The 11,921-nt window shown below is 37.3% G+C and overlaps 2 protein-coding genes across 2 annotated transcripts; one reads left to right on the forward strand and one right to left on the reverse strand.

Annotated features, from left to right (window-relative positions):
• Positions 1-1,558: 1,558 nt before the first annotated feature.
• dars2 (aspartyl-tRNA synthetase 2, mitochondrial) lies at positions 1,559-8,247 on the reverse strand. The gene is made up of 17 exons (XM_041270129.1): positions 7,678-8,247; positions 6,647-6,746; positions 6,421-6,487; positions 5,978-6,079; positions 5,669-5,764; positions 5,450-5,573; positions 5,306-5,352; positions 4,873-4,979; positions 4,691-4,760; positions 4,337-4,516; positions 4,069-4,176; positions 3,830-3,892; positions 3,307-3,459; positions 2,918-3,136; positions 2,670-2,780; positions 2,503-2,578; positions 1,559-2,373 (listed from the first exon to the last, which is right to left on the reverse strand). The coding sequence occupies exons 1-17, from the start codon at positions 7,868-7,870 to the stop codon at positions 2,144-2,146; spliced, it is 2,046 nt and encodes a 681-aa protein (XP_041126063.1). The 5' UTR covers positions 7,871-8,247; the 3' UTR covers positions 1,559-2,143.
• Positions 8,248-8,390: 143 nt separating this feature from the next.
• LOC121326720 (centromere protein L-like) lies at positions 8,391-11,865 on the forward strand. The gene is made up of 5 exons (XM_041270135.1): positions 8,391-8,812; positions 9,208-9,367; positions 9,648-9,896; positions 10,823-11,365; positions 11,632-11,865. Exons 1-5 carry the CDS (start codon positions 8,793-8,795, stop codon positions 11,704-11,706), a joined length of 1,047 nt encoding a protein of 348 aa, XP_041126069.1. The 5' UTR covers positions 8,391-8,792; the 3' UTR covers positions 11,707-11,865.
• Positions 11,866-11,921: the final 56 nt, after the last annotated feature.

An 11,921-nucleotide genomic window follows, 5' to 3' on the forward strand; every position in this document is an offset into this window, starting at 1 on the left:
GTTCTAGCTTTGTACAATTAACATGTTTTTCCACCTTTCAAAACAAAAAAGGAATACATTTCAGGCTGGAGAAACGTTTAAAATAGGTATAGAATGTTACTTTCTTTCTTGCAACACTAACAAAAAGTGATAGAATTAAGCAAAAAAAAAAAAAAACATTTGTGTTACTATTCAAATATTTTACCTGTGCCCACCCTGGATCAGAGCAAGACATGATGCAAGATACTGTCCTAGTAATAGTGTTGACTAGACAATGACATTCTAATGAAGCTGTATGCTTTGTGCATGTCAAACTGGGCTGCCTATACTAGCCTGGTATACAGTGGTTAGAGATGAAACATTAAAGCCAGTGGATTGCTGCAATTTTCGTGATTAAAAATAATTTGAAGAATGTGTTGTTTTCAGATTGTCTTCAGAAGCCTGAAATGTTCTATGAAGTCTGAAACCCTGGCTTTAGAATTATTAGTATTAGATTTTTTTCAAATGTTTTTTGTTTTAAATTTTTTATTACATGTTATATATTAACTTCCTGGCTGCTTTCATGAATTCCTCACTGTGTACATGCAATACTGGACGTTTTATGGAACAATACTGCCATCTATTGCACAGAAACACCATATACAGAATCACAGCAAACATTACAAGAAAGGGTATAAAGTGATGAGTTGTGATTTTTTTTTATTATTACCTTTACTAAAGTTTTGGGTCATTATGAAGTCATGCAAACATTTTTTGGATACAATAAACAATGTATTTATACTTCAATAACCTTTAAAAAAAAAAAAAAAACACTGGGAGCTAAACATATTGTTTCCTTATGTTGTTGGTATGTAGTGTGCATTATTTGTCATACGGAGTGGTATGAACAGATCATGTATGTGCCATTTCAGTCATTTTCATGTTATGCAGTATTAACCACCCAGGAGAACAAATAATGTTAAAATTAGTGATAGCAGACTTGGACAAAAACAGAGAAGTTGATAACCTTATTGGAAAAAAGAGTTAGAAGAATTAATTTGAAAGAAATTGAACCATGTTGGAAGGAATGTGTAAATGTAATTTTGATTCTGTGTAGACTGAATTCAAAACAGTCACCCAGCAGTAGTAAATTACATGAATTAGTCCTTATGTTGGATTAAATTGAGCCTTATAGTCTTAGTTTATGTTCCTACATGGTTATACGAATAGGTATGATTACTGTTCAAATAATACAATAAAAAGTGGGCTCTTTCACCTCAAAATAATGTTTAATGATATGCAAAATATGTACTATTTAATCCATCCATCCATTGAAGTTGAAATTTCGCTAGTACTTTTGTATATACAAAAGCTACTTTTTACCAAACACAAAATTAAAGAGCAACACATAATAAATATAGCACATGAAAATGTTGAAAAGTTGTTCATCTTTAGTAATACAAAAACTGGCTGTGCAGAGTTAAAATACATGATTTATCCATGGCGACTAAATTAATAAGCTGTTGTCTTGTGGTAATAATTTTCATAGACTTGAACTACCCAACGCATATTGAAGACACATTGTCCTATTTTAAAAGGGTTTTTAAGGGTTTGCTTAAAATGATAAAGGCACATCAAGGTAAATAACACACAACAACATATCACATCTTTCAGTGTTTTGTTTGTTTACATAATTCCTTATTCAAAATAAATAATACATCATCTTGATTGGTACAGCTCTCAAAATGAAACAATATACTTTCAATATTACGAGAATGAATGACTGGCCAACACATACTGTATTTTGTTGTTCTGGCATCTTTATTACATTTTTTTCAGAAAGTAAGCTTTATATTTCATTGTTTAAAAACAGTATAGTTACAGAGTAAGGCTGAAGTGTTTTCTTGATTAGACTGTATGACAAGAGCAATCTCTCTGCCCTTAACTTTAACTAACAGCATAGTAATAGCAGACTGTCGCAGAGACAAATGATTGACACATAACGGGACAAAGCAAAACACCAAAACATTTGTTCCATAAAAGTTATAAGTAAAGGGTGTATCAAGTGTATTTGGAGAAAACCATCTCCCTCAGTAGTAGAAACGACACTTCGTCTTTGATTTTAATCACTCAAAAGATGTATCAGTATAGAAAGTCAACAAAATCACATTGCTAACAAGCAACTTCATGTGTGATTAAATCCTTTCCCACTGGCAGGTATCTCAGGTTGCTCCCCCTCAGTCTCCTGGCTGACTGTGGGCCATGCAACGCTGATGTGGTAAGGCATTAAGTCTTCTGCAGCCACAAAGTCTGGGGCATTGCTCATGAGGTCACGACCCCGGTAAGATTTGGGGAAAGCAATCACATCTCGTATACTTGGAGCTCCAACTATGATTGAGATGAACCGGTCTAAACCTGGAGCAAGATTAAACCAATTATTATTGTGAATGAAATAAATAAATTTGATATATATATATATATATATATAATATATATATAACATTATTTGCAACATCTTTGTAAGTACTTGTTGTTAATACATACCCAGTGCAATTCCACCATGAGGGGGTGCCCCAGAATCTAGAGCTTCAATCAGGTGTGAAAGCAAACTCTGGTCCTCCTGGAAGACAAACAGAATAGGTGTCAGAAATAAAAAAAAAAAAAAAAAATGTATTTGGTCTATTAATTATAGCCAAATGCAATGCAGTAACCTTTAGTATCTTCTCCAGGACATATTGCTGCAGTTCAGCATTGTGAATACGTATAGACCCTCCTCCAATTTCACTTCCGTTCAGGACTAGGTCATAGTGTTGGCTACGAACCTGGATATGTATGTATAAAGAAAACAAAAAAGTTTTTTACCAGTGTTCTTGTATTTGCATTGTGGTTTAACATTTTGTTTTAAAACAGGTCTTGCAAAGGATGTCAGGCAAAGGCATGTAAAACATGTTAACCTGACCTTGTCAGGCTGGGTGTAGAGGAGGAGGGCATCCTGGGGGTGGGGTGCAGTAAAGGGGTGGTGGGCAGACTCCAGCTTCCCAGGCTCGTCCTCTTTGGGAAGAAAGAGGGGGAAGTCCACCACCCACAGAAAGTGGAAGGCGGAGGAGTCCCGAACTGCCACCCCCCTCGACTCTAGCAGCTCGGCACACTGCAGTCTCAGCTTCCCCAGGGCACGGCACTGCAGGTATACAAATACATTAAAGTCATTATGTAATGCCTATACAAGCTGTGGTCCAGATGGACCGAATTGATATGATTAATAATATACATTCATCATAGTGTGTATAGCGCTGTATCATGACACATGTAATACTGGTATGCAATGCATAAATCTGAAGCCACTCTTACCACTGGCTCGTGCTCCCCAGCAGTAAGTAGTAGCAGGTCTCCTGCTTTGGCTTGTGTTGCCTGACAGAGGAGATGTTTCTGCTCCTCTGTCAGGAGCTTGCTGAGGGTAGACTTCCAGGTACCGTCTGGCTTCAGGACAACCACAGTCACATCCTGCGGGTACAGTGAAACTATAGAACTGCAAATCTCACCTGAGTATTTTTTTAATTTAAAAAACATTCTTATCCCCAACTCCCTCTTAATCCATCATCCTTCTCAGACAAGCCTGATGACTACTAATCTGAGAGGCATGCGATTTACTCACTTCTAACCACGAATATCAATGGTAAAGGAATTCTTGTGTGGCTTCAATGACTATTTTATTCTTTTAATGACAGTGTTTTTTTTCCAAGAAAGACAAAATATTTTGGTGGCATTAGTATTTGATGCTCAAGCACAAGTCAAACAGTTTTTGTTTTTGCAAGTAATCAAGATGCAGTCTTAATTTGTTATATACATTTTTGTTACTGAATGCATGACATACCTGGTTGAACTGTGCCTTGGAGTTTTTTCTGAGGAATTCTATATCCTTGCTCTTTAGGTGTTTCTGAAACAAAAGCAGACAGCATGTCCAGAAATAGATATATGACTGTTTCCAATGTTGTTCTTTATTTATTGGGAAAAAAATTAGACCAACTGTAAACAAATAAAAACATAATTTAAGTAAATAAATCCATAAGGCACACACTGAATGTCTGGAATCAGACCTGCTCTTGTACTTACTGCTCCATCGGGCACACAGATAGCCCTTACAGATCCTTCTGGCTTGCTCAGAGCATCTCTGAGGAAACCAATGTCTGTACTTCTGAATCCGTCACTGATGTCAATGATCTGCCATTAGGAAGAAAAGAAAAAAAAAAAAACATATGTTATTTATGCTGAGATCATATACAAAAATATACAGCAGGTCCAACTTATCTATATGCATTAAAGAAGGTTAATTAGATTGGTAGAGAAGATCCTTGAGGTTTAATAATCGAATCACAATGACCTTCCATTCGAAGCGTGTGTCTGGCTTGTCCATGCCATAGTACTGCATAGCCTCAGAGTATGTGATGAAAGGGAATGGGACACCAATCTGACCCTTGTCTTCCGGCCAGGAGTACTGGATCAACCCTTCAATCAGCTTGCGGATTCCAGCTTGGTCCACAAAAGACATTTCAATATCCACCTGTAACACAGACACAAAATATGAAACAGGAAAATGAATGCAGGGCTATCACTAGGACAGTCTTACTATGTTTATTTCTGTGTTCTGTTTTCTACTCTTATCTCATAACCTCAATACATCTCTCTCAAACAGAGTATGTTCTGCTCAAGCCTGTAGTTGTAAGAAGCACATTACCTGAGTGAATTCTGGCTGCCTGTCTGGCTTCGACCCTTCATCCCTGTAACAGCGAGCCACTTGGAAGTACCTGTTGTACAGTTTTTACTGAATGTCATTAAACACAAAACAGCAGCCACGTGTTGAATGAATACAAAGAATGTTATAAGAATTGGTTAACACCCCTTTGCTCCTAGGCTCACCTGTCGATCCCAGCGACCATGAGTAGCTGTTTGAACTGCTGTGGACTCTGAGGGAGCGAGTAAAACCTGCCAGGCTCCCTAGAGGGCACCACAAACTCCTTTGCACCCTGAATAACAAATACAAAAATAATACCAAGAATATTGTTGGCTTCCCAATACAGTTTATCCAGTTTATCTTTTGCTGTAACTTTAAATGTAACCTGTTTTTGTCTATGGAAGGAAAATCATTAGATTATTTGTGTGTGTGTGTGATTTTAGGGCACATAAAATTTTACAAACAATCGTGTGCCTTTAACTATTGACCATTTCTATTTTACTTAAAAGGAGATTTTGCCAGGCCAAAATGTTTTAGAATTAAAGACTGCATTAATATACATTACAGGTAATAACATACCCTCAAAAAGCCTGTTATTTGTGAAAAATGAACACCTACCCCTGGTGTTCTTTTAAATAATGTTGGCGTTTCCACATCCACAAATCCTGCAATCAACAAACCAATGAATGAATGAATCAGCAGATGCTTAGGTAGGTGAAAAAGCAGGCTTTCCTAAGGAGTTTCATTTTATAAGCTACTTACCATGTAGATTACAGAGATACTCTTTCATTTTCATCACCATGCGAGACCTCAGTCTCAGGTTGTACTGCATCTGGACACTACGCAGGTCAAGGTATCGGTACTGCATACGGAGTGCTTCTGATTTCTACAAATTAGGAGAATGGTTAAGAGGAGAACCATTCCTGAGACATCTGTATATTCTAGCACAATATAAGATGTATTTAGAATTCCAACCGTCACCTTCACAAAGTCTTTAATTTCAAATGGAAGCTTTTTGCAGATATTCAGAACTTCAACGTCCTGTGCTAGGACTTCAATGTCCCCAGTTGGCATCTCCTAAAAAATGTAATGATATAGTTTAGTATGACAATAAAAAACATAATCTTTCACTCGTTACCTATATTATAATTGCATAAGCATTCTTTTTTTTTTATTCAATACAACGGTCATGGGGCAACTTCCTTTACAGCCGTGACATCCAGCCAGCCTTACTTTGCTATCACTGCTGATGACTCTAAATGATAATGTAACATAAGTTCAGGGACTGACTGAGTTCTTCTGTCCAGGTGGCCGGGGGACAACATTTCCTGTCACTCTCACAACAGACTCCAAGGGCAGGTCATACAGAGTTTTCTTCAGTTGCCCTGCTGACTGAGAAGAAAGATCGTCAAAGAAGATGCTGCAAGACACTTTGTTGTTGCATCAGCTGCTATTTCCTTTAAATATAAATATACATGTACTATATTATGGCTTGCTCAGAGACTATATACCGACTGTAGAAATTAACAAACAGACAAGTGGTCCCTGCAATTTTCCTTAACTTAATTTTGGAAAATAATGTATTTATCAGTATCAATTCCAATGTATTTATAACAGTGAGTTAAAGGATTGCAACGGAAAATCCCTAACTAAGGGGTATAAAGTGTTACTAATAAGTCTTTCCTATTTAGAACAAAAAAATCCAGTCACTCTTGGCTGCATAAATAACCTACCTCATCTTGTGGAATGAGAATTTGTATCAGACCGCTGAAATCTCTCAGGATCACAAACAGACCATGTCTAAAAATAACAATAAAAACAATGGCACTCCCAAGTCAAAACTCAGAACTGTAAGAAAATCTATAGAAAACAGCATCTACAAATCTGAGTGCAAAGCTTTTTCTTAAAGCCTTTTCAGTTTTTAATATGTTCTCCAAGTCCCCAAACCCCTCAAAATACCTTTGATACTGAATCCATCCACAAACAGTGACCTGTTCTCCAATGTGTGTACACCGCATTTCTCCACAAGTATGGGTGCGTGATGCAAAACTGTTTTGATCTATGAAAATTTGAATAAAATAAAAAAGAAAGGATGCAGTCTTTAATTGTTATTTCACATACAGTAGCATTTCAGTTGAATTGTGAAACTATAGAAACGTGATTGTTTTTTTGCCCATAAATAAGATTACATAGATAACACTTAATGCAGATTTAACCCCTGGATCATTAGAATAAAATATCCATTATCAAAAAGTATGATCTTTTATAGCTAGAAACTGAAATTCACACGTACACTAAGTGATAGTGTACAAAGAATGGTATGTAGCGCCCTGTCAATACCATTATCAGAAACACAAAGACCAAATGGTCAAGCTCTGTCTCAAAGTGATTATTATCACAGGTTTGTAATTTTTTTGAAGGTTAAAAATCATAGAAATATGTAGTTCTATTATATTTGTTAAAGTTTATTTGTAATTTTGATTAACTACATTTCCAATAATTACTGAATGATGGGCAGCAAAGTTGTCTCTTTTAAATTTATCCTAACTGAATATAATGTTGATTATTCAGGTTATATACTGTAGAAAAGCAGTTTGTTGTGACCGAAACCTTCACTGTAAACAACCGACTGATCTTATGCAGTTTCAATTGCGAAAAACAAGGCAATGGTGGGCTGAAGTCGATTGGATGTGCCACATTTGAATATGTACAGGCTCATTGTTAAAAGAGGGCCAATTGAAAATAAAAACTGGGGATTTAAAGGTGTTAAATACGTAATAACTCATCGCCCATAGTATTATGATACTTCTCATCTAGAACAGACTGGAGTGAGATCAAACTACAGCACAAGAACTTAGAGGACGCGAGAGCAACTTTCCATCTACAGTATAGCACTTGAATGGCTAATAAAACATAAACTAAACATCTTAAGTACATGAAAAGGGGGATCGGTGATCAAGTTGCAAATGCTAATGGTTTATATGGTTTACCTGGCATGTTCTTCTGTGAACACAGTCTGTGATAGGTCGAGATCCATTGCGTGGTATTTGATAATACGGGCAATGAGAGCCTAACACATTTTTTCCTTACTAAACCTAAACTATTCGTGCTTCCCCGTCTTATACTGCTCACAAGGACCTTGTGCACAATATTACTGATTCTACATGACATAACTGCAAGCATTATTCTACAGCTTAACAGCAGGACTCATGTGACAAGGGAGATGTTTTTCAAATTCCTAGAAACATGCACATTAATTCATAAATTATTTTAATTTAAAGTCACACTCCGATAGCAAACTGTTTTTCAAAAAGATCAGAAGTACTACACATACAATTAGTCAGATTTTTTTTCCAGCAAATAGCATTGTCGTGATTTAATTTAATGCGTCGTGCCCCTATTTGATCTCCATTAGCTCAGCTAGCGATATACTGTATAACTCATACACAAATACATGAACAACCTTAGCCTTTACATTCTTATTCTACTGATTTTGTCTCTTTTCAAAACTGGCAGCCCAACATGCCCTTCCGGAGTTCCATACAGAAGTGCAGGGTAACCTTTTACCTTTCTTTCGACCAGACTTTACTAATCAAGCCCTGAGTATATATCGAGCAGCTAGTGAGTCGCGGTATCTACAGTATATAGGTTGTTTTGCTGCAGACTTCTTTTAAATTATTTTCGTAATATATTATTTGTATCGATACAACATTATAGATGAAAAATGTCTTTCCTAATAAGTTCTAAATTTGAGTGAGGTTATTATAAGATTATTTTCACTAAAGGTTGAGAAATGCATTGTATCCTTGCTATTCCTGTCAAATTGTACCCTACAATGCTCCAGTGTTTTTAATAAATAAATAAATAAAATAAAATAAAATAAATAAACTGTCTGTTGACGCTGAGCGGTCGAAGAATTCGTTGGGTTTTTTTGGGATTCATGTTTTGCATTGGGCGGTTCAAGTTTGATTAACTCGACCTGTACGTGGTGCATGATAGGAAGGCGCGCTGTTCAAATTATACTGGATAGAGAAAAGAGAGCTGAAAACAAACCCCAGTACACTAGACTGGTTTGTTATTGTAACTCCTACCGCCATCGGTAACCATGGAGGGCAGTCAGAGCAGGTATGTGAATTCGGCTTCAGCCATACATTTTATACTGGTCAGACAACAATGGGAGTGGGTGTTTTAAGCCTGGACCAAGGCACTGCGCTACAACCCGTACATCAAAAATCGATACATTTATTTTTTAAGTAAGTCGCCGCTGCAACTCACTAAAATCAGGAGAAAGCTTTGTGGATGGCTATCATTTGTACCTGTGTGAGCGCACTGTCGCCGGCAGTAGAAACGCTCGTGTTTTATAGTAGTATACATATAATAATACAAATATTACATTTGAATTATTGGAGTGATTGAGCTCAAAGAAAACCAAGCAAACGTTTGTGTCTTATTTTTTTTTATTTATTTTTTTTGGAAAGGCTACTTAAAAGTAATCTTTAAAAAGGCACTTATCGTTTCAGGGGGACCCCAAGTAATATGAACTTTACACCCAAGCAAACTCCAAACAACTTGTACCGAAGCTATGGTGCGGGAGCAGGATTGACATCTGTGCGTAAAGCCAAATTACCTTCCCTGAAACGCCCAACGAGCAGGGAAGTACCCAAAGCCCGCGACCTATCGGTGAGTTAAAATAAATGATACAATAAAATCCGATTATTGATGTATTTATCTTCTCACTAAATTGTAAATTACCGCTACAGCACTAGACTATACCCGCATAGGGTGATCTCAGAAAAACTTAAAAACATTTATGAATTCTGGGATAGATGTGTGCATTAAAGAGGTACTGTGCACGATGAAATGCAATATGCGTCGTTAGATCTAGGAGGAACAGTACACACTTGTATGACGTGACAATAGTGGCAACTGAAAATTCTTGAGCTTTTTTTTTTTTTTTTAGGAAAAAGACCCAGAACAGATTTCTAAATTGACTCAGAAGAACTGGAATCTGTATTATGTGACTCCATTGTATAAATTTTTATACACGAGGCTTAAGTCCTATTCCAGGCTGCTTTCTGCCTTCATAGTAGCAGAGAAACAGAAGGGCATTGCAGTAGAGGTGGGGTTTGAAACCAATTTCAAGGTAAACTTCTCCATAATCCAAGGGTTGACTGAAATTGAAGAGGCTGCAGAGGCTGTTTTCATTCAGGTATCGTATGAAAAAAAAATTAACCACATACTACTATTTTCAATTGCACCATGTATTGTTTTTAATAGCGAGATGTTAAGGGAGCAAAATCATAATTCTTCTTGACCGCCTTCAGAAGTATTCTGGGATCTCTGGAACCTGTCTCTCCTGGATGTCCTCTTACCTCTCTGCCATGATCCGGCTCTCTGCTTGCATTCAAGACAATGAGGCCTGGATGTCTGCCAATTTTCTTCAGCTGAACACTAGCAAACCTGAACTCCTAGTAGGATCTAAAACTCAACATAAGAATCTAAATATAGCTGCCCTGAACCTCGGAAACTGTCTGCTGCTGCCTTCCCCCACAGTACGAAGCCTTGGTGTACGCTTGTTTAGCTTCATGGCTCAGACTCTTTGGAACTCTCTCTCCCAGCTTTGGTGCGTGATGCTCCCACCGTCGCTCGCTTTAAATCAACTCTCAAGACCCACCTGTTCTCTCTTGCTTTCCATGCTTTTTAAGCCTAATATGCTATTAGCTGCTCTGTTGCTGCTACTATTTCATGTATTATGCACTTTCCACTGTATTTAATGTACCATTTCATGTGTTCTGCTACTGTCATGTATTATGCATTTCTCTGTATTTATAGTATTATGGATTTTCTTGTTGTTACTGCATATTTGTGATGGTGGTCCACTATGAAAGGTGCTATATGAAATAGATTGGTAAATGCTGTACTCCAAGGGAAGGTATTTAAACAGTACACTAACAAAAATAAAACACCTTGGGCAGCGGGCACCTAGGTGATTCTGATTTACCTTTTTATTTATTTATTTATTTATTTTTTGTTTCCTTGAAAATATTTAATTTTTACACTATTTTTGAGGAGTAGCTGAAACAACAAGGCACAATAATACTGCAATGCTGATTGTCCCTTTATTTGTGATTTCAGATTTGTTCTAAGCCTAAGTTTGCCACCGAGGCCACAGCTGAGACGGTCATATGGAGTGGATGGCTGTCCTGTGTTAATGGCAATACAGAATACCTGAGCTCCCTGCCACCAGAATTCACTTGTTTACCCCTGTTCTGTGCTAATGGAGCTGAGTCTATGACTGCCCTGGTGACCACCTGGTTGCAGAGGACCTTTGACTGTAACTTTGGTCCACTGCGCATTGGCTCCAACAGCCTGCGCTGGTTAGCAGCAATGTGGACTGGCTGTGAGCCTGAGATGGGCATCCGGTACCTGAAGTTATCTTGGAGTCTACCTTGTAGACCTCCACTAAGCATCTCCTTCACTGTCCACCCAGGGGATGCTTGGGAGTTGTGGAGAAGCATCAGGCAGGATCAGGTCAGAATGACCATAGAGGAAGTGGACCAGTTTATGAGCTGTCTAGAGTCCCATTTTTTCAGACATTTTAAAATATATTTGTCAGCTGGGGAGTTAATTGACGTGTCCACGTCTCTTGGATCAGCTCACAGAGATGGAAAAATAAAGGTAAGCAGTGTTAAACAAGTGGTTTGTTTAACATTTATGTATCTTTTGATGTGCAAAGGGGTATAATGTTTATAACAAATGGGGCTCTGTCAGTTGTCCTATTACTGACAGGGTTTAGCTATTTTTATACAATAGATTTTCTTTGACATTCATCACCATTCAGCAACAGTTTAGATCACCTTGACCTATCTTCAAACCAAGTTTCATCACAATTTAATACAGTATGTGCTTAACTTTCAGTTGTTTGTTTCTTCATTGTTTTGCAGTTCATGAGTAGTCACTACATGCCTGGAATCCTGACGCTTCTTACAGAAAGTGCATTTCTAATGATGCCCATTTAGGCTTCCAAGGTCTTCTCTGAACTTTAAATGGTGGTCTTCTATCTTTTTGTATGTATAATAAAATGATTGTTAAGTTGTGGCTGTGTCCTTACACCAACGTGTTTAAATTCTATTTTATAACTTTTGGTGAACGTGGAATATTACTTAGAATATTTCAGTCTGATACCTTTATTGGATATTTTGCTCACTGTACATTTGAACGTGTCTGCTCTTAA

Source organism: Polyodon spathula, chromosome 14 (genome assembly GCF_017654505.1).
Source record: "Polyodon spathula isolate WHYD16114869_AA chromosome 14, ASM1765450v1, whole genome shotgun sequence".
In the NCBI taxonomy this organism is placed as follows: Eukaryota; Metazoa; Chordata; class Actinopteri; order Acipenseriformes; family Polyodontidae; genus Polyodon; species Polyodon spathula.